Below are 26,196 nucleotides of genomic sequence, written 5' to 3' on the forward strand. Positions count from 1 at the left end.
CCTCCCCCTCCCCCAATTAAGTCCCCCTCCCTCGTCAGCCCAAAGAGCAATCAGGGTTCCCTGCCCTGTGGGAAATCCAAGGACCACCCACCTCCATCCAGGTCTAGTAAGGTGACCATCCAAACTGCCTAGGCTCCCACAAAGCCATTGCCATTGATCTTGAGTTCTCAGTAGTCCTCATTGTCTGCTATGTTCAGCGAGATGCTTTCTTTAGACATTGAGGTTATCAATATTGCCTCAGCCCACGGATCAAACATCAAAAGACACAAACCTGGGACAGTTCACCTCATAAAAAAAAGGTCCTAAGAGTTCTGGGGCATGGCAGGGTGCCTACCGGGAGAGACTAGAGGACCAAGGCAAGTCCCTGAGAGCATGCACCTAAAAGACACTCAGGAGAGGGCAGAGGCAGCCAGCCTCCAGGAAAGCACGGGACTCCAGGAAAGCAAAAGACCGCAGCTAGCAAGGCACAGCCAGAGAAGGAAGTGGGCAGAGGGAGCCTGGTCCTTTGAGATTGTTAAGAAGAATTTGGATTTAGATACATTTCGGAGAGCAGAGTAAGGCAGAGTTTTCTTCTACTCGTTTTGGTTTGATACTTTGTCCCCCTGGTGCCAGCAAATGACAAACATGCAATGGGCAGAAGATGGAGCCACTGGGCCCATCCACAAAGGACCAGACGACAGATGTTTTAGGTCTTCCCTGTGGAAGTCTATGTCACAACTGTTGCATTCTGCAGACACACCATGCATGCAGACCTGTAGAGAGTAAGCCATGGACTTGCTCTACTGAACTTTGCTTATGACAGCGGAGTGAAGACAAGTTGTATTCTGTAGGCTGCTGGCTCCCATGCTCAACCGAAAGTCAGGGCCGGTAACCAGGACCAAGTGCCAGTATGGGGAGAGCGCTCAGCACCCAACCTGTGGGCAATAAATGGGGCCTCTTTGGTCTGACTGGATTTAATTCAACATTAGGCTCTGATTGTCATTTCATTTGGTTCAGAATCATTCCCCTACTCCTGCTAAACATCCTCTGAGTTGTGGTCAGGTAACAGGTTTAGCGGAGTGCTGTGGGGTGTGACTGGGTGTTTTTGTGGTGGGGTTGATCCTCAGTATTCTAGAGCTATTCTGCTGGGGTGACGGTCTGGCCACTCTCTGGTCACCAGTGAGAAGATGGGGTACCGTACAGCAACGTCCTGGGGTGCTGAGCGCATTCCTCCTCCATCTCTGGCCCCTATCTGTGCATTTTTTTTTTTTTTGGCTGGGGTGGGTTTCTGCTATTGCTGCAGGGCTGTGTCACAATATCCAGCATAAGCATGCAGGAATGTCTCTGCTGCAGGATCCCACATGACACTGGGTTTCTGCTGTTGCTGCAGGGCTGTGTCGCAATATCCAGCTGTACCATGCTAAGCTGGGCACAGGGGACCCTAAGCATGCAGGAATGTCTCTGCTGCAGGATCCCACATGACACTGGGTTTCTGTGAACTTTCAGTCTACCTCTAGATTCGATCTGGAACTGGGAACATGGGAGGAACAGAGTTCATGGACTCTCAAGGTACCAGTACGCCTTAATTTCCTCTCTTGAACGGCCACCGTGAATGCTGTTGGTCACAGTACACTATCCTAGGTGTCATATAGTGTTTGGGAGCTGGGAGTTCAGCCTTTAGTGACTGAAAAGTCAATAACAGTCTGCTTTGTGGTCTTATGTGTTCTCATAAGAAAACGAGGGAGACCTGCCCTAGCTCAGTGATCAGGGAAGGGCAAAGAGCTGCAAGGAAATGAACCCTGAATAGGATGGAATAGAGTCCAGCAAAGACCTGTTCTGGGAAGGTCTGATAGCTCATCCAGCGCTGCCCCCACAACCTGCAGCTCTTGGTAGCATCCCAACATACAAAGCTGATTTCACCCTATAGCATTCTTCAAAAAGACTGTGGGCTTTAGAGTCAGTCAACATGCCTCAGAGATCAAGGCTTTCCATAAATGATCAAGTTAGCGAAGGCAACCGCCAGAACTCAGGGAAACAAAACAGAAACTGGTATTTCAAGCAGAGTGGGACAAGGACAGGGACAGTCCGAAGAGCCCAGCAGGTTCTATGCTAACCTCGAGGTGTTTGCTCAGAGCTGTGCTGCAATACTGGCCTTCTTGACCTGCAGTGCCATCGGTCACAGAGTAGAAAATGGGGAGTGGGCCACGTGCCACAATGACTGTTTGCCACAGAAATGTGCCACTTAGCTGCCATCTAGAGTGCGGGAGGGTCCCTTTGCCGAAATTCACGGCTCCAGAGCCATGCTGAGTGTCTGCTGAAGATGTCTTGTACGCATTGATGTCTTGTACGCATGCGTCCTCTTTGTCAGTGCGCTCACCTGGAAACTCAGCGGTGGCCATTTCAGAATTCCCTGACCCTGCTTGACAGTAGAAACATCAGGAGCCAGGGGCAGCTCCCTCCTCTTCTTCACTGTCTTCTAAAGGCTTCTTTCTGGGAGGGCTTTGCAAGGGAGTGAGCATCTTTCTTTCCTATGGTAGCCTGGAAGGAGGATGCAGCGGATGTCAAGCTAGCCAAATCACATTCTACCTAGCGCCTATTTTCTATGTGTCCCAACTCTGGGAAAGTGAAGCTGTCATCTGTGGCGTTTTGTCAGAGTTAAAAAGGTTACTGTATATAAAGCTTTTGCTTTCTCTCTTGTTTTGGGATTGCCTTACAGGCTGCAGAGCCTATGACACTGAAAACATAATACACATGCATGCATGCACGCATGCATGCACACATGCATGCCCGTACACGCGCGTGCGCGCGCACACACACACACACCTGCCAAGATAAAAAAAAAAATCAAAACTTAGAAACAAACTGGAGATCGTAGCAGAATTCCTACTGTTGTTGACTTCTGTCTCTAGTTCCATAAGAAATATTCTAATGTCTCATTTGTCATAGATAGATACAGCAACGGTGAGAGAAAATGCAGCTTTCTGTGGTTTGGTTTTTTTTTAAGTAATCACTGAACACAAGTGCTGTGTAGACAGGTATTGACTGGCATTTGCTTGGCCTGAGATTAAATCTAGACCGTTCTTCCTCCAGGAGTCGTCAGTGCCGTTTATGAAATAGTCACGTCTGAATGAATTTTGATTTAAATCTCAAACGTTGGCCACCCAAAGCCCATCTGCCTCTGGCGGGAAATTTTGAACAGCTGTGTTCCCTAGTAAGTCAGTGCCTGTGACATTGACCTCTGTCACAGTCTATACATACCGCAGAGAGGATGGTAGCGCTCTGGGATGGCACCGTTTGGGTTAATGGGTGACCCCTTTGCTCCTTGGAGTATGTTTTTATATAAGATCATGTACCAGCATTATGCTTAGTTCTGAAGTTTAGGAAAGCTTCCAAAAATATTGAGACGATTATCGCATGAAGTGGATTTAGACTGTTTCCAATGGAGTCTTTGTTTGCAGACCGTTTTGACGGGCAAGTAGCCCTGATACTCATACACTGAGATCGCATGGTTGAGACTGCAGTTGAGATCAAGAACAGTCTGGTTTGTGATATTTAGTTAGGGCTCTAATAAACTGGAAGTCTAAATTGCCACATGTAGGAGGAGGCCGCCTATTCATCCTGTCTGCCCAGAACCAAAATAACCACACAGAAACTATATTATTTAAAACACTGCTTGGCCCATTAGCTCAGGCTTCTTATTGGCTAACTCTTACATATTAATTTAACCCATTTCTATTAATCTGTGTATCGCCACATGGCTGTGGCTTATCAGCTAAAGTTCCAACCAGTCTGTCTCCAGTGGCTCCACATTGTCTCTCTGACTCCACCCTTCTTTCTCCCAGCATTCTGTTTAGTTTTCCCCTCCTAGCTCTGTCCCCCTACAGCTCTGCTATAGTCAGTCCCAAAGCAGTTCCTTTATTAACCAATGATAATCACAGCATACAGGGGAACCCCACATCAGTCACAGAGCTTGATGAAGTGGGTGTCTAAGGATTTCACTGCGTCGGGAGCCTTTGAGAGGCGAATCTTGACATCATAGGTGAGTCAGGACTCAGAAGGCAAACCGCTCCAGGGATTCCTTTTCTAGTTGCGCTGGGTTAGTGCTGAGTTAGTGCGTGTCTCTGGGATTCAGCCTCCTCACTTACAAAGAGGAAATAATGCTGACTAGGAGAAAGGCAAGATGATAGTGGAGATAAGGGTGGCAATGATGACAGACAGATGGGTAAGCAGATAACACACATCAGGTGATCACAGCGTGTAGGCACAGTTGTGGGGCTTGCCGGCTAACTCGCTCGACCTCTGGCACAGTTTCTTTGCTGGGTATTTACAGATGGCCATGAAGTAGCTCTGCTAGTCATACAGTGCAGGGGCTCTCAACCTTCCTAATGCTGCAACCATAAAATGATTTCGCTGCTACTTCATAACTGTAGTTTTGCTACTGTTTGTGAATATACGCGTCTGACATGTGACCCCAAAGGGGTCACGACCCACAGGTTGAGAACCACTCATGTGGTTGCGCTCAAATGTACTGAGATCACCATTCTATGTGAGGCAATTAACACGCGCTACCAAGGATAGATATTTAGTGCATGCTCGCTGCTCTTACCATTGCTTTTGCACTGCTGCATTGAAAACACTGCAGGCACTGCCTTGAGGACATCTGGCTCTCTACCCGGCATGCCTAAAGGTTCTGGAGGCGTGAGCTGCTGTTACATTTTCTTAATGAATTTGTCTTATTCTATCAGTTTCTGCTTTGCTCTTCTCCATTCCCCAACTGGCATCACCCTCTGCCTCCAAAACTGTCTTCCTGGCGCTTAATTAGCCAATTCATTAAATTCATTACATTCTTTATTCGTAAAATGTCAGGAAGCCTTACCCTACTTGCCCTTCACACTTCTGACCTCCAGGAGATGCTGTCGGGAGGAAAACAAAGCAAGACAAAAGTCCTGTTCTTGCAGCTGCCATTGCAAAGCAGGAGTGGGAGACAATGTATCTAACGGATGCGCACAACAGAAACAATAACAAAAAAGGCAAACAACAGAGATTCAAAACTGCTACCCACCAACAAGTAGGATCTGAAAAACCACATTTAAAAAATGGCAAAAGGATAATTTTAAGTGGACAAAAACGGATATTTCAGATGAACGTATAGGTGATACATCCTTAAACGTGGAAAATGCCTAAGTCTATAAACAATGCACAAATAATAGTGATTAAGAGAAACTTCCCCAAACACAACCTGCTAAATGAGAGCAGTTACTGTACACATACAAGACTAAACCAACAAAGCGTGTAAGCAATGGTTCAGAGGGAAAGGGTTAAATTCCCTGTAAGAGCAAATTACTTTGTGGGCCACTGCCACAAGCATCCCCAGATGACACCCCTGGAGGAAATTAGCTTATGAGAGCTCAGACCACTGAGGGGTGCTGAGGTCGGGCTGGGCTCCCAGAGTGTGTCTACCTGGGCATCTAAATGGCTTTTAAGGAGGCGCAGAGCCTTGGTCAGTCACAGCAGGACGCCTGACTTTGTGTCCTCAGCAGGTGGCAGGCTTGCAGGAGGGACCAGGATGTCAGCCGAATTAAAAACTCTCTATCCTTTCAGGCTCCACGCAGCTTAATAAACCTGCCTCTGAAGGGAGTCCGCGTGATTCTGAAGCCAAACCCGAAGGAAAGGGAGAATTGTCATGAAATGGCCTCTGCCCCTCTTTGGAGGCTACCACCGATGACCTCACACTTTTCTAGTTTTTAGGGCTTTAGTTTTGCTCTGTTTCGTTTCTTATTTGGATAGTTGGACCATCTTCCCTCTGTTCAACATGGAGGGAAAGACAAAGGACGTCTTTCTTAGCTCCCTGAAAGCAAAGCTTGGATCCCCACGTTTTAGATCTTGACACAGAAAAAGTATTTCAACGCCGTTAATCCCCCTCCCACGTGCGTGCACACAAGTTTTGCTCTTGCCGCACACCTCCAATCGTGATGTGTTTTCACAGACAGTCTTTGAGCAGTCACCTCTTCACAGACTGACCTCATGTAACTTCTAGGAGGCTTTGTGTACACAGCTGCTGAGCTGCAGCCTCAGCCCCCACTGAGGTCTGCCTCCTCTCTGGGGACTCGTCATGGGTGCTGGCTGTCATTCCCAGAACCCGTGAGATCCATTCCCTCCCAAAGCTTGCAGGGAGCTCTCCAAACTCTTCCTGGCTAAGTTGCTTCAGCTTCTCCTGACTCTAGAAATATTCACCCATCTTTGACATTTTTGGATGATCCAGAGTTACCCTTTCAGTGAGAGGGAGACTTGCCCAAGTCAGCGATCATAAAATGACCACTGTCTTCTTGGGATGGCAAGAAAACAAGAAAGTCAGTAGGAGCAAGAACGAAACATACACAGATGACTGAGCATTTTGGTTCATTTCAACATTAATAAAATGTCTGCTAGGAAGTCTTTATGGATCCAGCTTGGGGAAGGTAACAGATCTTTGTTACGGGCTGGGTTTTTCCATGCGGTGTGAGATTTGGGGAAATTGATGTCTTGAGAAAACTTTTTGGGATACGAACTCCTTATTCTATTTGAACACCCGTGAAGGTAGTGGTTGAAAGCGGAGTCTGAGCTGAGCCTCCAGGGTTCAAATCCAAGCTCTACAATTTATTTATTACAAGTTATTTATTTACAATTTATTTATTTATTACCTGATACTCTGAGCAAGTTAGCCTCTGTGAAACTCAAGTTCCTCTCCCGTGGAATGACAATTATAATAGTACTACTCATTGGCTTAAGGATTGAATGAATACCATATGTGTTTTGGAGCAATATTCAGAGCAAAACAAGCGTATGTAAAGCTATCTCTGTGTAAGCTATGTCCTCTATAAAGAATTCTGAGTTCTATGCTCGTTTTAAAGGCACAGAGATCCTTAAACAGGTCAAACAGCAAATGATAGATAATGGATTTCATACTACCAGTAGATACCCATGCCAATCACCAATGTCCAATGTGACATGCATGTGGGCGTATACACGTGTATGACTTGGGACTAGCACTGAAGCTGGATTCTATCTATATAAAGGACAAACACAGTGGCTAATATTTGTTAGAACTGCATGATCTGTGAAAACACCACCCCCAAACTGTTCTACAAGCCAGGGATTCCCTACCCCCAAGTTGGCAATGCCAGTCCTTGCCAGGGCTCGTCTTCTATTGTCAGGAAGGCTCTGTTCCTCGGTGAATTTCCTTTCCATTCATTTCCAAATGACTTTTCTGATATAAGCATTGTTGAATATGCACAAGAAAGAGCAAGAGAGAGGCATAGCGCGTGTGTGGGTAGATTTGCATAAGTATAAATCCAGTATATGTGCCCACATTCAAATGATGCAGTGATAATATTGTGTTGCTTTCCCAGAGTGAAAGCTAATTAATTCAGCTATTGAGATGATAATGATTTCCTTTCCAGTTAATAAAGGGAGGTGAAAAGAAGGAAAACCTGGAGGATTGGTCTATGCACCCCTCCTTTGATTCTTCTTGGAATAAGGCGTTCCTTCCTCTTAGCTATTGAGCTGTCTATCAGGATCTATGGCCGCGTTAAAGGGACTCGTGGGAAGATTGAGTCATGCGGGCTAAGGTGTTCACTGAGCTCATGGTTTGGCATTGGAAGGAAAATGTTCATTTTCTTTAGCTCACTAAAGATGTGCACTTTGGTATTTCTACTCCCCATATCAATGCCATTCGGAAGCATAAAAGTGTTCCTTTTTTAAAAAAAAAATATTTTATTTCCATCAGTTGCTGGATGAAAAAAGAATTTATTTGGTGGGACTTAACACTTAGGGAAGTATTAAGATCTTTCCTGCTGCAATTCAAAGCAGCTGACAGATGAGCCAAGGCTAAGCCAGCCTTGACATAGCTATCTTTTGGTGCTGCCTCTGGTTTCTTATTTACTTGTTTACCCGAGGCTAGCCTGTTGTCTCCATTTCTCTCTTTAAGTCTCTCTCCCAGTCTAGCCGAGGCGTCTCTAACCTCTCAGGTAAGGTAACGGTCTGGTCGCCAGTCTAGTTCCGCCTTCCTTCATCTTGTTCTTTTGTCAAGGATTTTCTCCACACGCAGTTAGGCCACACCTTCTACTGCCAAGGACCCCTGTTTTTCTACACAGCAAAGATCCCTTTGTGACTTTTAAGGACTTTAGTATTTGTCTTCCCCCTTTAACCCCTTAGCCACCCCTCACTAATATTCCCAGACTACACTGCTACCAGGATGGATTATCTTCTTCTCCTCAGAGCTTCTGTAACCACTCTGCCTGGTTGGTTCTCAAGAGGTCTCCCCTCCCTCAATGGTTCATGTTTCAAAACTATTCTATAAGCCTGCATTCAAAGTTTGCATAAAGCCTTCTCTGATTTCCCCACTTGGGATTAGGGTCACCTCAGCTCAACATTTTTAATTCTTAGGCCTTGGGAAATCCTTACGCTATAGCTAATTTATCATAAGGATTTTTGAATGATAGCTGGATATGTTTTCATAAGAAATATGCAATTTTCCACATCTACAGTGTGATTGTTCCTGTCTCTCTAAAGTATAGTGGAGCCTTTACAAGAACTTGGAATGACCCAGAACTTTGTTCTATGGTCCAGTACTTTTTTCCTTGCGTATTTCAATGATGTATTAACCTATTCAGCTACCTGTCACTCAATCTTGTATTAGTCCCTGAATGTGCTTCTTCATATCCCCACGCTGAGAGTTCTGAAGACAAGGATGTCTTATTCATCTTAATACCTGGGAAGTAAGAGAATGCAGCTTTCTGTTACTGCTTACTGTTGAGCTGTTCTGTCCCCTGTGCCCCAGGGGAGGCCATGACAGCTGAGCAATTGAGAGTATGGGCTATAGAGAATGATTTCCTGGCTTTGAGTCTTCTGAGTGCATAAAATCATGGCCAAGGTATGTAATTTCCTGGTATCATTTTCTTTCATTTATAACATAGGGGGAGACTACTATTTTCATCATAAAATCGATATTATGATTAAGTAACTAACTGCTGGTAAAATGGTCAGAACAAGAGAGTGTAAATAATAAATGTTTGCTATTGTTCCGACATCCATTAAAATAACAACTTGTATCTTGGACAAGAGTAACTCATGGTGAGGTTAATGTAAGTCCATGCCGACAACCTCAGTGTAAAGAAGACAGATATACAGTTGCACTGTTTTCTTTCTGCGGTGAAACATTCTGACCAAAGCCAGTTAGGGTGAGAGAGGGTTTACTTCATCTTGTGCTTCTAGGCCGCAGTCCATAAATGAGTGAAGTGGAGGCAGGCGCTCAGGATTCGCCTGCGTACTGTTCCCTGCGGCTGCCTTCAGCAGAGAACTTATTTACAGCCAGGAAAGTGCGGTAGAAACCAAGCTTGCTGGAGTAGCACCGCTTGCTCACTCACTCCCTGGCTTGCTTAGGCGCATGTTTGGCCTTATACAGCCCAAGATCATCTCTCTGTTCAGGGAATGGTACCACCCACAGTGGGCTGGGCCCTCCTATAGCAATTAACACTTAAGATCCCTTCATAGCCTTGCCCACAGACCAACCTAATAAAGACAATTTTACTCAGCTGAGACTTTTTAAAAACTGGATTCTAGATGGTGTCAAAGGACAGCTAACACTAACGTGAACTGGAGTAAACTACCAAATCCCTAGATACAGCTGTGAGCTGGAACTGGAGCAGCCTTGCTCTCGTCAAGGAAGTGTGACTAAAAGTGCCCCAGTGTGGGAAGGGTCATTTCATAACCCAACCCCTGAGGAGTGTCAGTTTATGACACGGCAGTGCCCCTCATCCACCGTGGCTAAATTCCAAGATACCCAGGGGGGGCTTTGTGTGAACCATATACATAGCCGTACATGAATTAGGCAAGGAAGATATTATCAGTAATAGTCCTTGATAAAATAGGATGATATGCAGTGATAACGGTTGCACAAGTGAAATCCCTTAGTGCCACAGGGTGGGTAATCTGTACAACATGGCTTTGCTAGCTAAAGAGATGACTCACATCCTGGGTGAGATTGTGCAAGATGTCATCACTCCGCTCAGAAAGGTGTCCAATTACAGATATTACAAGGGGCTTCTTCCTGGAATTTTCTGTTAGTATCTTTTTGTTATTATGGTTTACCACGTCGTGGAAACCTCAGAAACTGACGTGGCGGGTAAGTGTGTAAGCTGCTGTGGCGAGCAAGAATGAGTTTCTCTGTTACTTCTCTTGCTTCCCAAATACACTGTGCCCCTGCTCGCCACCACCGCAGATCTGGACTTAATGGAGTCACGGTTGACCAGTTGGAAGAGAGCAAGTAGATGTGGGACATGAAGAGGGAAGGAAGTTGCATCCCTGTCGGGCTGTAGGCATCTTACTTGAGCTGACTGCAGTTATCCTGTGTCTCCTCTGGGGAGTACCACCTTTTAAATCAAGCCTGGCACTTTCATGGTTCAGCTAGGCTATCATATTAAGTGCCAAACAGCTAAAACCTTGACTACAGCTTTCTTCCTAAAACGCCTGGAAAACAGTAACCTATTTTCGGGCCTTTTGCTTATTGCTCACTTTCCAAGTTCCGAAGAAGGATTATTTATTTCATTTTCTATGTGGAAAGAGCGTTTTGTCTGCACCTGGCCATGTGTAACCTCCTGACCGTCTGGTGTTCACAGAAGTCAAAAGAAGAAGTCAGAAACCTGGAACTGGGCTTATGGCTGGTTGTAAACCAAAGTGTGGGTTTGGAGAGCCCGACCCTGGTCCTCTGCAGGAGCATCAAGCTCTTGACCACAGAGCCAAATCTCTAGCCTGTCACTTGTACTTCAACCATTTCCGGCTCTTGCTCTCTCTCGCACAGCATCCAGTCAGTAGCCACACAACCCTTAGTCTTGGCTTGTTTCAGGATTTGCGTGCGTTTGCTTTTGGTCGACCTTTAAACTCTGGGAGGGCAGGGATGGATTGTTTACCTGTGGAGTGCCAGCACCTCATGCTTACTGGAATGTAATTGTCCCCCAATAAAGATAAATGAAAGCAATATATTAAAAAAACTGTTTTTTCCCCCTAAGAGAGGCCCTAATTCCCACTTGCCATTATTTAAAGGGGTACATTTAAAATAGTTCTCTTTCAACAACAGCACAAGACAAAGCCTCATCCTTTGCTCAAGGCTCATCTGGGTCATCCCCAGAAAATGTCCTGACGTATCTGAATCCAGACGTATTTCTCGAAAACTTGTGCAGGGTGTTCTTACACGTTCCACTGTTTCTCGCGCAGGTTTCTTCAGGAGAAGCATCACCAAAAACGCTGTGTACAAGTGTAAAAACGGGGGCAACTGTGTGATGGACATGTACATGAGGCGGAAGTGCCAGGAGTGCCGACTGAGGAAGTGCAGGGAGATGGGGATGTTGGCTGAATGTATGTATACAGGTACCCACTCCAAGCAATTCAATTCCACCCAAACCTCTTAAGGAGGCAGAGGCCCGGTAACTCAGATTATCCCATGTTAGAGAAGGGATCTGCCAAGCCTTCTCAGTTCCCGACAGGGGCAATGACCCTCTGAATTGTTTAAACTTCCACGTAAAGAGCATCCTATTTCTCTGGAAGAAATATACCTGGGGCTTGGTTTGGTTTCTGTTTTCCTTTGTCGTAAGGAATTTATACACAGAGTGATATGTGATTAACATACTATGGGAATAACTTGGTGCAATGAACTTACAGAACGAATGGCATTCTGGAAGGGTCCTCTAAATTTGGTTTTAATGCACCTCTTATTTATTGCTTAATTACCATAAAAATTCATAGTTGTGGGACGATAACTGCCTCTGAACTATCTAAATAGGGTTTTAAGCTAAGTCATTTTATTAAGAATTCGTCTCCTCTTAGGGCGGCTGTGAGCCAGTTTGTATAGGTTTCCACAGGAAATTAACTACCCTGAGTTTTAATATAATTTTGTCCTTCAGTCTGATAAGGGGACAGTGTATTAAACACAGGCTTTATGAGGAATCACCATCTTCATCAGAAATTGGAATGCCTGTTAGTAAAACATCATTAATTTTTCATCCGACAGCCCACTCAGATTTAGAGATACTGCCTTGTTCTTCCTCAAAACAAACAGGCAAACAAATGTCGCCAAGGGGATGACAACATTCAGGAAGGGAAGGCCATGTGAAATGAAAGCCCTTGGAAGGTGACTCCAGCCCTATTGTTCCCAAGCTGTATGGGCGATGGGGATGTACCCAGAGAAACAATGTGTGCAGGACGGGGGAAAATCGGTCTGTGTAAATAAATCAGCCATCCCTGGGTGGATGAAAGTTTAATACAGGCCGACCACGATCCCATCTTAGCATCCATGAAAGAAGAACCCTAACGGGGGTGACGGCTGCAATCCAATCTCGCGATGGAAATACTTTGACACAGGATGCTTTGTGTTGCTCATTACTTAAATATGAGCTTGTCCCGTCTGAGCTCATTTTGCAAGAGACCCTCACCACAAAAGTCCACAGTTTTCTTCACAAGCACAAGAATCGTCCTGTCAGAGACGTAGCTGTTGCACGAGTTTCTGCACAGTGACCTTCCATGAGCCGTGCTGCATTGTCATTGAGAGAACAAAGAAGTCCAATAAAGACGGAAGGTATTTCAGTATCGCCTGTTAAAGCTCCAAGTATAATCAATGACATTACAAGGTCATGAAAAAAAATCAGACACTTTGTGTTGGTTGTGTTTCTATTGTTATTTAAAAATGCCCAGGAGAATTATGAAGAGAAAACATTTCTTGTGGTTCAGGCTTTTAGAAGTTCCAGCACTGCTTTCCATGACTGTTGAAATTTCTGGAAGAGGCACTGTGGGGCAAAGGGCAGGAGCTGATGACAGAGCAAAACTCACCTCATGACCTGGAAGGAAAAAAAAAGGAAGGAGGAAGAAGCTGGGGTCCCACAGTCCCATCTGAGGACACACACTAATGATCCACAGATCCTCTATGAGCCCCCTGCCTCCGCCAAGGGTTCCAATGTCTCCCAGGAGCACCCTAGGGGCTTCGTCTTCAACACAGGGACCAAGCAATCACATTCTTACATTAAGTACTGTAACCTTTGTATTTTTAAATAACTTGTACGGATTAATAGGATTTAATTTTTTTTTCCCCGGGAGACGTTCACATTTAATTTATTCAACCAGTTTAATGTGAAACCTAATGTACTTTTTATTGAACAGCATTGATACAGGTGAAAATAATAGTAATTGTGAGTTTTGAAGCCAGCTTCTATGCTTGCCTAGATCAAACCAGGGAGTGGGTCATTTACCATGCCATTAACTGAACATCTTGTGCGTGGTATAATCCTTTAGTATTACATATTATTTATATAAAACCCAGTTTTTTAAAAAAAATCTAATCACACTTAAGGAAAATTCTGCAGCAATATTTGTATTTTATAAATGAAGACAAAGACTCCCAGCTGGCGAATGCCTCACTCAAAATCAAATCTTAAAAATTAACCTTTTGTTTTTACTTAAGATCTATTTTCCTTTTTAATTTACGCATAAGCATTTGTGTGCATGCAATGCCATGTACGTAGGACACCCGAGGAGGCCAGATGAGGGCGTAGGGCCCCTGGAACTGGAATCACTCACAGGTGAACGGGAGGCACCTGACACACATGTGATGTGGGAGCTGGAAACCAGCTCCTCCGGTCCTCTGGAAGTGCAACAAGTCCTCTCAACCATGAAGCCATCTCTCTGCTGGCCTTCTCCTTTTAAAGGCCAGATAAGCTAGAATTAATTAATTAATTAATTAATTAATCCTGACTCGTTACCTGAGCTGACCACGTAGGAGCTGCATCAGGACCACACACCCAACAGGATTGTCTATGCTTTTTTCCCCCTTTCTTTCAGGTTTGTTAACTGAAATTCAGTGTAAGTCTAAACGACTAAGGAAGAACGTGAAGCAGCACGCAGAGAAGACCGTGAGCGAGGACGGCGAAGGGCACGACTCGCGACAAGTGACCTCCACCACCAAGTCATGCAGGGTAACAGAGTGATGGCGCTCCCAAAACCAGCCGGGATTGTGCTTCCGGGAACCCGAGGCCTTAGCAACAGCCAAGCTTCCATCTCATTGTGCACTGAAATGGAGTTCTCCTTTTCTTTTGAATCAAGAGGGAGAGGCATGAGATTTTAAATAATAGCAGTGCCTAAGGTTCTTCTCCCTTGGCCACTACTACCTAATGGCTGCCAGTGAGAACAATTTAGTCTTCAGGATGGAGTTTTCCACTTTAGGGTTTTTTGTTGTTGTTGTTTTGTTTTTTGGAGACAGGATCTCACTGTGGATGGCTGTCTCAGAACACATTAATTTGACCAGGTTGGCCTCAGGCTCACAGAGAGCCATCTGCCTCTGTCTCCCAAGGGCTGGGATTTGCCTCTAGAATTGTGGGATGAAAAGCTTGCCCTACCTGGCCTGTGTTCTCCCTGAGTTTTGTTAGCCATACCCCCACTCCCCACCCTGCCCTTGCCCTTGAGAAGGAAAGCTCCAATTGGGGAAGCCTGAACTTAGCAGAGGCTGTGGATTGCTCCTCATCAAAGGGTAAGGCAGGATCCCACACATGTGTCTCAACAGAGAAACCCTTTTTATAGAATCAAAAAAAAAATCTCTTAAGACATCCATTGGATAACTAAGGACAAAGTGAGGGGACAACTGGCCTGGTTAGACACACACACCATGAGAAATCACCTAGTGTCAGGAACGGTTCTCATGTGCCTAGCTGAAAAACCAATAAGCCGTGACGTGCAAGCTGCACTTCTGCCTGGACGCGTTGGGAGAGGGTCGCCTCATCCTGCTAGGTTGTTAAACTCATGGTTTGCACTGATATCAGGAAAAGTAATCTTATGAGAAAGGACCATCCTGCCAAAGTGCTCATCAGCGATGCTTTGGTGTAAGAAAGCAAAACATGGACACTGTGGTTCCTATTTCTCCAGAGACAGTGGAGACAGAGAGAGCTGTTTAGGGTCTGGGATGAGCAGACTCATGACTGTAGCATCAGCAGACTGTTGTCTATAACATGCTAGACATGTAGGCGGTTAGGTTTTGGCCATGTGTTCTTTACGACCGCTACATAACTGCCATTTTAATTCAAAAGCAGCTCAGACAATATATCCGCAAAGGAGCATGGCCACGTTCCAGGAAAGCTTTCTATTCGCAAAGATGGAATTGGTCCACAGGCCACAGTTTGCCACCCTTGGATATAGACGAGTGTGTGTAGGTGGAGTCTCCATTTAACACCCAGGAAACCTTTTCAAGCGATGGTCTAACCTTGAACTTCTGCTGACCTTCACATATGACGGGGCTCAAGAGCCTCCATATTCACCCTGTTTATTCCCATGAGACACACGAAGAGGGTATTTTATTGCTCATCTTTTCTAAATAGGGAAAACCAGCAAAGTTGAGACAACTTTAGGGAAATATGTAGCTGCGTGTGCCAGGACCCAGGGAAACTGACTTTCGACTCCATGAAAGCCCATAGCAATTACGGCTTTGAAAAATCCCTTGCTATCAGTTCCTTTCAGATAAGTGTATGTATTGGAATGTGTCTTTAGCCACCCTCCCTAACACCTTCCATTTTCTTGCCAGTGTAGGAGAAAACTGAACTCACCCCAGATCAGCAAAACCTTCTGCATTATATTATGGATTCATATAGCAAACAGAGGATGCCGCAGGAAATAACAAATAAAATCGTATGTATGCTTTTTGAAAATACACTTGCTTAAAGTTAACGTTTTCCTGGAGCTTTTAGTACCTTTAAGGTGGTGGGATTTATATATAAATGTGTTACTCAAAGTGATTGTATTGAGATTTCCAGTAATATGTTCAAACTTTTATTTCCCTTAAGTAATTAAACAAGCCACAGATCTATCTTGTAAATAGCATTTGATTTCCGAAGATCTGAGAAATTGGTCTGGGCCTATAAATTCCACTATTCGAGTCTGTTGCTTTCCTTTAATGGTTTTATATTGTCCTAACCCTGTCTATTTATTAATCATTCACTTTTTTTCTTAAAATTTAGTTAAAAGAAGAATTTAGTGCAGAAGAAAATTTTCTCATATTAACAGAAATGGCTACCAGTCATGTACAGGTTCTTGTAGAATTCACAAAAAAGCTTCCAGGTACTTTTTAAAAATAATAAATGTGAATGTTCTTGAAATGTATAACATGTGCCATGATCATATTAATCACTCCGTGTACAATATTTGTTCAGTTCTTAAAACGTTCTGGTGTGATCAGGTCTATCATCATGGTTTCTTTTGCTGGGGATTTTCCATAGCAACCACTCTGCTATACTGTACAGTTTCCCTATCATGCTGAGAGCTTCAACCATAAAATCATATCTGACTTGATGCTTCCAGTTACTTTAGACATGAAAAGTTAGAGGCAGAATGCGTTTTCAGAATCGTTTAGAATCATCCTTCCTTGGGCTGGAAGTGTAGCTCAGTTGGTCTCATACTTGGCTAACACACACAAAGCTCTGAGTTTAATCCATGGAGCTGTGTAAATGAGGCCTGGTGGTATATGCTTAGAAATCCCGGTGTCTCAGCAGTTAAGAGCACTGGCTGATCTTCCAGAGGACCTGAGTTCAATTCTCAGCAACCACATGGTGGCTCACAACCATCTGTAATGAGATCTGGTGCCCTCTTCTGGCCTGCAGGCAAACATGCAGGCAGAACACAGTATACTAATAAATGAATAAATCTTTTTTAAAAAAAAAAAAAGAAGGAGGAGGAGGAGGTAGAAGCAGGGAAGACAGAAGTTTAGGGCCATTCTTGGCTGCATATGAACTTTGAGACCAGCCTGGTATACATTATATCATGCTCTTAAAAAAAGAAAAAAAAATCTTCCAAATCAATAGTTCAGGCTTGAGACTTTGCAAAGTTGTAATTTTATTCAATAAGAAGTGGTTGATACCCCATTAAGGCTATTCCCTTAAAGAAGGGTAGTGAAAGTATTATATACAAATACACACACAGACACACAGACACACACACACACACACACACACAGTGCTACCTGAACAGAAGGGAATTGGATTTGAGAAAACCTGAGCCCTCAGGAAGAATTATATACAAGTCAGTATTTTTTAAAATTTATTTTTTATTGCACACACATGTTCGCAGGTACCTGCACAGGTCAAAGACACAAGCCTGATTTTGAGTCACCAGCACCTAAGTAAAGAGCCAGGCGTGGGTGTTGTGCTCCTCTAACCCCAGAACTGGGGAGGAAAAGACAGGGACCAGATCAGTGAGTCTGTCTCAAAAATAAAATGGAGAGAGAGTGTTTGAAGAAGACACTCAATGTTGACCTCTGACTTTCACAAAGCCACACCCACATGCATGTACAGAAACACACACAATAAAAAACTGCACACATGAACTTATATACCATCCTGCACACACACACACACACACACACACGATGGGAGAAGCAAGTCAGTGTAGCTATAGGATTATGCTCTTTGATTACACAGTAAAACAAATTGGAACTATGGGATTTAGCTGCTGCCCCCTGGGTGGTAAAGAGGTTTCAGGAAATGATGAAACTTTGGTTGCAGATAGATGGCCTTACCAGGTTTATCTGAGACAAGAAGCAGGAGGAACAGTTAGTCTGCTTCTCAGGAAGTCTGGGGAAGAAGACTCAAAACAATAAGAGGAGGAGAGGTGGGAGAGAGAAGGAGGAAACGTGGAAGACAGATTCAAAAATGCGTAGGGGTTGTGTAAGGGAAAGGAAAGACTATGTCCCCATGTGCTCAGCATATGAACTTTCTCCAGGAAAGAACCGGGAGTGCCAAGCCACATTCCCCAACCGGCCTCGTCCGCGTATCTGGGGCATCAGGGTTGTCTGAGAGGTGATTGTGTCCATGGAAAAACATTAACAAAGCTAGCCTGGGCTACCTGATAAAATTTGTCTCAATAGAATTTGAAAAACATAAGTGCATTTACAATTTCTTAGGATAGAGTGCAATCAATACTTTCAGTAACCGAATAATATTTGTTAAATTCCAGACGATAACTTCTGACATAGGTTTTTAATTAGACATGCTAATTTGCTGGCTATTTCCCAGCATTCTTTTATTAAATGTGTCACAGAAAGACATTAGCCTAATGAAACTCATAAAAACATGGAGAGAAAGTTCTTGCTGTCATTGAGACATTAATATTCTCTTGTTTCTTTACTAGCGATGAAAGAGGAGCTTAATTTGATATATGCTAATTAAGGTGACACCCATCTTGATTCAAAACCAAGATCACACACACAAAAAAAGAAACATTGTGGGGAGAAGAAATGAACAAGGTAGAGAGGGCTATGACATTTTCTAAAATTATTACCGAGAAGATGTTTTTCAGCTTACATGGTCAGCTGCTTTGGATCTAAGTCATAACAGGTGACAAGAGGCTTCGGGGATGTGGCTCTCTGAAAGCAGTGACAATATCTTAGCTCCTCATCATTCCTGGTCCCCGTTTCTGAGGGAGAGCGCATTGATGTGTGTTCAGTGAATAAAGCAGAAGGAAAAATCTTAAAACACAGAGGGAAATAAAAGACAAAGGCTTTTGTCGACCATTTCCCCCTAACAATATTCCAGAAATAACACTACAAGCATCAGCAAGGCTAGTATAATGCCAGTATTGAAAGGGTATTTTGTGGGTATTAGTCTTTCTATTTAGAAAGGCTTCTGCCAGACACTGTCCAGGGTGCTGGAGATCCAGTGAGCAGAACCTGTGACCCTGACCAACATGCCAGGAGTCCTTAGGGTCTCAGTATAGTGACTTTCCTCAAGGAGGCCAGACTGACCTCAAACTCATGAGATAATACAAGATAACCTTGAAGTTCTGATCTCCTTGCTTCTACCTCACAAGTATTACAGGCACATACCCCCACATCCAATTTTAAATTTTATGTAACGCTAAGGGAAGGGATGGGACCCAAGGCTTCATGTAGGCTTGGGCAGTCACTCTACTAACTGAGCTAACTGTCTGGTCCAGTTCGATTGGTGACTGTGAATCCTTAGCATTGCTCTCTTTGAATGCCCTTCTGCTGCCTAACCCTCTCCTTAGCCATTAGACCCTGACGACATTTTTTCTGCCTCTGTCTCTCACCCTCATGTGTCATCATGCACAAAAAAATTGTGGGTTTTTGTCATTCATTTACTCATTCATTCTGCTCGCCAACAAATGGTGGCAGGTGGCTATGATGTGTCCAGGCATTGAGGCTACAAAAGTAAGAAAAATAGACAGTCTCTGCACTAAAAAGTTTATATTGCAACAAATGTAGCAAACAATACATAATGAAACTAATCCACTGTATCATGACAGGTAGTAGAGCCTTCTGTGGACAGAAATGAAGCAGGATCTAGGGAGAGCTTGGAGCTTTACTCAGGATAGCCTTGCAGAGATAACTGACACCTGTGAGGGGGCAGGGATAGGGAAGCCAGGGAAGAGCCTTCATGAGACAACAGCAGCCTTTCAGCTCTCAATACAGCCAGGGCCTGAGGAGGAAGGAGGAGGAGAGGGAGAGGGGACATGGGGAGGGAGTTAGAGCACTTGCAGAGGGTGGGGGAGCTCTAAAAGCCCGGATGAGGACTTTGTGTTTTCCAGGTGGTGTTCTATTCTTTGAGGTTAATAGTCTTCCCCGGCTTTGTCTGTTTCTCCACATGCCACGGTGTAGACCTTAGCTCAGAGAACATACCTATTCAAGATGACACCAATAGACTTGTGGTATGTGTGGCTCATGCTCTACATTCTGACTAAGCCTTACAAATCAGCCCAATATTTAGGACACATCAAGACTATTTTCCTAGCTCCGGGTGCTTTTATTTTCCAAGTTGACCCTGTATGCCAGGTGTGACCAGAATAATGACTCAGAGCAAATCTGCCTACATCCAGTTTCCAAGGGTCACTTCATGTGAGTCAGCCAGGTTCATGTATGTGCTTGCTGTGCACTTGGCATCTGCTTTCACTGCCTTCCTTCAGTAAATCTGACTCAGTGAAGAAAAAAGTCAGCTTCTCTTTGGGGGGCTCAGTTAAAGTACTCAGTGCGCTCCACCTGAAGACCTACCATGAGACAGCTACCGGGTCGGTTGGTGGAGGTGCTTGATCAGTAAGGATGGTGGTGATGATGAAATCTGACAGTGTGTGTGCCATATTATCCTATATGAACAGCATGAACTACTGTTGGGCAAACGCAACCCTTGACCTTGCTTGACTATGTCCGTAGGGTTTCAGACATTGGACCATGAGGATCAGATTGCGTTGCTGAAAGGGTCTGCAGTTGAAGCCATGTTCCTCCGCTCAGCAGAGATTTTCAACAAAAAACTTCCCGTTGGGCACGCAGACCTGTTGGAAGAAAGAATTCGAAACAGTGGTGAGTGATAAAGGGTTTGTTAATGCAAGTAAAAAATTGACACACATGTTATGACAATGGGCCCTAGGCTACCAGGCAGCATCACACAAGGCTTAGCATGAAGAACAGCTCTAGAAGATAGAGGTTAAATAGATGCGACCTTGGGAATCTTAGTTCAAAAATCCTGTTAGTAACAGCAAAATACTCTTCTCTGAACTAAGATGAAGGGTCAGAAGAAGAAATATTAAAAGTTTATCAAATTGAAAATAGTACAGTGAAACTGTGTTTAGCCAGTTCAGAAAAAAAAGATTCATTTATTCCCAGCCTATAGGGATAAAAAACTAGTATCAAGCTATTATCCATCCTATTCAAAATAAAATAATAAACTATAATCAGTACTTAAACACCGCACACAGGATTGCAGACATTGTTCTGAGTAATTTACACGTGGTTCAGACCAAGCCTAAACATCATCCTGTGAAATCAGTTCTAACATCATCCTCACTGTTCTTGGGTCTCCGGAAGCCATATGTCTTTTTAGTTTTATTTTGCAATGATTGGAATTGAATAGGGCATTGCATGTGGTGGGCATTTGGCCTTCTATTGAGCTACATCCTCAGCTAGAAGCTGTACATCTAAATCAATATACTACACTACCCATTAGGAGGCAAAATGAAATCACACCATGTATTATTCAGTATTATGAATATTATGGAGTGATATTATGGCAGGGACTGCCAAGAGACACTGGGATGAATTTCCATAAATTCTGTCTAATTTTTCTTGGGGGGGATCCTTAAAATAAGATGTTTTTATTTTACTATGAGATTATGTATGGGTTGGGGAATGGGGGTGGATGACGTAAGATGACCCCGTAAAGATCTGGAGCCCGGAAGTGGGCCCACATCCCTGGGAAGGTGTATTGGACAGACTCGGAAGCTGACGAGTGTGTCACGGAGGATGGTTAGGAACGTGTCAGGCTGTGATGGTGAAGATATAGCGACACAGGCAGAGCAAATACAAGGCCATGGCCAAACGAGGGCATCCCATGTCCAGCACTCACAAGTGCCCGGGTGTTTTAGAAAGTATTATCTATGAAGCTGAAAATGAACTAGGCCATTAGGGACACTGAACACCACAGAAGACGTTTAACGTCAGTACAATAGAAAACCTTAATAATATTCTCAACAAACGCATCATGATCTTAGCTCTGCCACAGAAAGATCCTTCTGGTTATAATGGTGATGAGGAGAAGCAAGGAGACATAGAAACAAATTGAATAGCTAAGTGAGAAATGACGAGGCTCTTTCGGGTTAAATATGTGTCAGAGTCTAAAAAAAATCATCTTTACTTATAATGTTGTAAGTTGAAAACTGTGTTTTTTTTCCAATTTCGTGAAAGTTCAGTGATAAAATCTTCCAGAATATAATCCGTGCCAATAAATATGCATGTCTCTGGTTCATAATAAGAAACTGTCTCCAAATACCAACCAGGAATTGTGACAGTGAAAACCACCCGAACTCACATGCTGTCTCGTATTTTATTATCTATGACGGTATGTCTTCCATTTATTAATATTCATGAGTCCCTTACTCCCAGCGGACTCTAAGAACACCGTGTGTCCACATATCACATCAAAACGCGATCTTTCAAGATGACCTTTAAGAATAACTTTTTATTCTTATGCTAATGTAGTAGGCCTCATTTCTGTGATGCGTTATTTCTAGGATAACACAGTCTTTCAAATTCACCCTGTTGATGCCTACAGAAGAAGTCTTTAAAGTCTACAATATAAAAATTAATTTTTTTGTTCTGCAGATTCATGCCGTTTCTATTATCATACCCAAATTATATCCACAAAGATACCATCTCCTGAGATGCTGTTACTTAAAGGGAGCGAGTGTTTATTTGTGTTAATTGAAGCTACAGAACTTGTAGCTGACTTAGTCTCTGGCAGTGGAATTGTTTCCATATAATTTGTTTGCATCAATGTTTTATTCCAAATGTAGTATTGTAATGCAAACTAGGCTTCCGACCTGAACATTTTAATAAAAAATAAGAATAATCATATGATAATATAAAATGTGATAGGACTGAATCGGGCTTGTTTAACTCTAAGGGATATGCATTTGGACAGCAAGGCACTGGGCAGCAACAACCTCATAAAATGAAACAACTTGTTTGGTCTGCTTCAAATTGAAGTAAATCCTAACATTTCCAAGGCTTTTGGGGGTGTCTTTTCCCCCCACAATATATACAAAGTAATATCCAACTCACAAGTATTTGTCAGGATGGCAGTGTATCTTAAGACTTGGAATGTTTTCTTCTTGCATCATCTTTAAGTAATCTCAGTGGCCTGGACGGGCCAAGGCTGCAGAGCGGATCAGATCAGCAAACACCTAGGAAATGAGCGCAAGGATTTTGGAGGCCCAGTGTTCTTTCTACATATTGCCCCTGTCATTTGCCAAGGTCTAACATCTGCCAGCTTTTGGCCAGTCAGGATAAAACCCAGAAAAACACATCGTCGCCCTCCGGCAGGGGAATAAAATACAAGCAGTGGCTGGCGACGTCAAGCTGCTTCTTTGAATGATTACAGACAACGAGGTCAGAGAAACAAGACACTTGGATTAGGGTGATGAAGTTGTGGTTAGCAACAGAGCCATACATACTAGACATCACTGTATGCAGTAGAGTACACAAGGCCTCTTTTCTGCCCTTTGAAACAGGTGTGAGCTGTAAACAGCATAGCTACATCTCCCTGAGAAACAGGTAAACCGGCGATGAGTTCAAATGCTGTCTTCCGAAGGGTTGAAAATGCAAAGCTCTAAATACAGACCGTCTATGAGAAAGGCAGTGCTTAAGGTAGCTTACATTCTTACCCCCTCTAGTTTGACCCCTTGAGGCTGACTTATAGAAAGCAATTGCCTTCACATGAAGAAGTTTTGAAGTTGTTTAGGAGCTGGTATTTTTAGTGCTGCTGAGCAGACACCTTGTTCGTCTCTAACACCCTGTACTTGCTCAGCCTTGGGCCGTATGTATTTATTACATATCCACCTCTTCTGTTGGTCCAGTAACTGCTTGAGACCTTGGCCTGGCACTGCTGTGATGCCCAGTGCCCACTAGGTATACTTATATGGATATAATTTGTTGAGTTCAATCGGAAACTTGGCATCTCAAACTCTGATGAGTCCTAACCCCTAGTAAAATCTAATCTGAGCAACTACACGTTTGCTACCAGGACTAATGCAGGACATATTATTTATTAATATTTTAAATTAACATTTTTTTAATTGTTAAACTGATTGAAGCTTTTAAAAATTAGAGCTGGTAGTCAAGGCCCAAATGACTCACTTGGTCAGAGTCTAGCAATCGAAACCTGTCTTAGTATTTTAAGAAGGCTTTAGTAGTCTTCTCAAAATCTTACTAATTATTTTTGTATGTGTATGCTATGCTTGTGATTACACATGCCACAGCATGTGTGTAGAGGTCCCAGACAACTTTGTGGAGTTGTGGTTCTCTCCTTCCACCTTTATGCGGGTTCCAGGAACCGACCTCAGGTTGCCCGGCCTGTGCAGCAAGCGCCTTTACCTGTTGAGCCGTCTCTCTGGCCTTTCAGTTGTTTTAATGATATCTCTTGCCTTTATTACATTTTATAGCTACGTCACCTTTGTCATAGGAACTTGGATAAACATAGCACTCTCTAGCTGAGCAAACGTGTATGGATTTCCGCTTCACCATCAGGAGGCTGATTAGCAGAGATACATTCCCAAGATTAATAAGGAACACCTGTGGGGCGGCTGTTCCCAGGCAAGGCCTCATGGGGGCGGAGTCCCTGTTTCTTCCCTTATACCTTTGTGTTTAGTTTTTATACCTTGGTGAGAAGGAGAGCTGTGATTTGGATCTGTGTGGTCAATTTGAATTTGGAGACAAAAGTAGCTAATTCTACTCCCCCACTGAGGTGGGGGAAAGCAATGTTTGAACATGGAAGCAGTGCCTCACTTTAACAGGGGCCTTGGGTTGTATTTCAGGGGAGGAACCCTGAAGATGAGCTGTCTGAGTCCTCTGTTAGAGACACTATCAGTTATGATCTTGGATGAAGGTCACAGAAAATCCAGCTGAACGTGGCTTTTAGAAGGGAAGAAAATGAGGAGCGGGTCCTCTCTGTCAGGAAAGGGCCTGCCGTGCAAGCACAAAGACCTGAGCTGAGCATCCATGTTAAAAGCTGGGCGCATACGTGTTAGAGCGTGCTCCAGCAAAATCAGCTGTGGGGATCTGCGCGGGGGCATGAGGATTAAGGAAATGTCAGATTGAAAGAAATAGAGATGGAAAAGAGAACATGGGATGGATTTGGACAACTGCAGGCTTACTCTGTACAGTCCCGGGTTTATTTCAGAACCTGCTTGTGTACAAAAGCAGAGCAAGGCACAGCCCAGACAGTCAGGATCTACCTACAAGACCATTCCTGTCCTTGAGTAAGCAGTGTCCTGTCTTATCTCGGCGTTTCTAAGGTTTGGCATTGGCAGTGTGCTTTTTACTAGACAGTGTGTTCTTTTCTCGTGGGGAAAATGCTCTTTCCCATGGGTTTAATCAGAAATTTCTCACACAAGCAGAGCAGGCAAGCCTGAACTCAAATGACTTTTTAAAGTCAGAACTGACTCCAGATGGAAACTGAGTCACTTGAAAGCTCCCACATGTATGCCTGGGACCCCAGTGCTGCAGGGGGCAGAGACAAGGTCCCTGGAGCACGTTAGCCAGCTAGTCTTGCCAAATCAGTGATGAAGGGAGCTAGCTAGTGTTGACCTCTTACACACACACGCGTGCACACACACACACACGTTTGTAAGTATTAGGGATGTAATTCAGTGGTTGGATGCTTGTCAGTCATGTACTGAAGCCCTGAAGTTGATAACATTTTTGAAAAGTAGGGGGGAAATGTTAGCTCAAAAACCAGAAGGGGCACTAGCAGAAATGGTTAATTTGGGGGCTCAGCACACAGAGAAACAGCTGCTGTCTTCTTCATCTTCTCTTCTCGGGTGTTGTCTTTAACCTCAGGCAAGTTCTTCTAGTTAGTGGCCAAAGACTGTAAGCGTTACCTCCGAGCAAGACAACAGTCATGGTTGAAAGGGAGAAGGAGAGCGGAAATCTCTCGAGGGAGTTTCAGAAGTGTCCCCTTTAATATCAGCGACAAGAATTGTGCTGTCGTCTCCAGATGCTGCCTCTGTTATGGGAATGAACCTAGAGTGGTTGGGTCTTGGTCTGGAACAAACTAAACTTTAGGTTCCTAGAAAAGCTGTTGTTCATCCAGGAAAACGCTGGGGCAGGGACAACTCGCTTTGGAGAGTTGAAGACATAGACTCGGATGCTATGCTCCGGTGTGTACTTAACTTCTGTGCTACTGGCGTGGCGTTATTTCTGGGGAAAGTTCAGATTACGTGGTTTTGAGCAAATGGCATCATTTTAAACAAGGTGCCCGGTCTATCTTGAGGTCACCGATAAGAATAAATCATACGGAGGCGCCAAGAGTACTGGGAAATGTGGCATACATGATATGCAGTACATATTGCCACATCAAAGAAACTGCCTGTTTTCGTTCCTGATTAACACTGGGAAGTCAGCTAGGTAAGAAATGACACATTGAAAGAGAGTAGTGGCCAAGCCCTTGTCTGGCATCCCGAGGCTCCGGGGTTGATCCCTAGCACCCTCGAAACACAAAGCAAAGAGAAACAAAGTACAACAGTGTTTTTGCTGAGGTTATTCTTTCAGATGACATTTTTCATCCTTAAGTAATTAATTCACCAATCACAGGGGCGCCCTTCCAGAGGACTTTTCCATGTCAGTGTCTGTGGGTGAGTTTGACTGTTGTGGCC

The 26,196-nt window shown here is 43.9% G+C and overlaps 1 protein-coding gene across 1 annotated transcript in view; it reads left to right on the forward strand.

Moving 5' to 3' along the window:
* Nr1h4 (nuclear receptor subfamily 1 group H member 4) overlaps window positions 1–26,196 on the forward strand; it is a 44,988-nt gene that overhangs the window by 8,800 nt on the left and 9,992 nt on the right. The window contains exons 3-7 of the mRNA XM_005358194.3: window positions 11,230–11,370; window positions 13,843–13,976; window positions 15,577–15,675; window positions 16,005–16,104; window positions 20,204–20,350. Coding sequence (XP_005358251.1) covers window positions 11,230–11,370; window positions 13,843–13,976; window positions 15,577–15,675; window positions 16,005–16,104; window positions 20,204–20,350 — 621 coding nt within the window. The remainder of the gene's footprint in view (window positions 1–11,229; window positions 11,371–13,842; window positions 13,977–15,576; window positions 15,676–16,004; window positions 16,105–20,203; window positions 20,351–26,196) is intronic.

This window comes from Microtus ochrogaster, chromosome 24 (assembly GCF_000317375.1).
Source record: "Microtus ochrogaster isolate Prairie Vole_2 chromosome 24, MicOch1.0, whole genome shotgun sequence".
NCBI lineage: Eukaryota > Metazoa > Chordata > Mammalia > Rodentia > Cricetidae > Microtus > Microtus ochrogaster.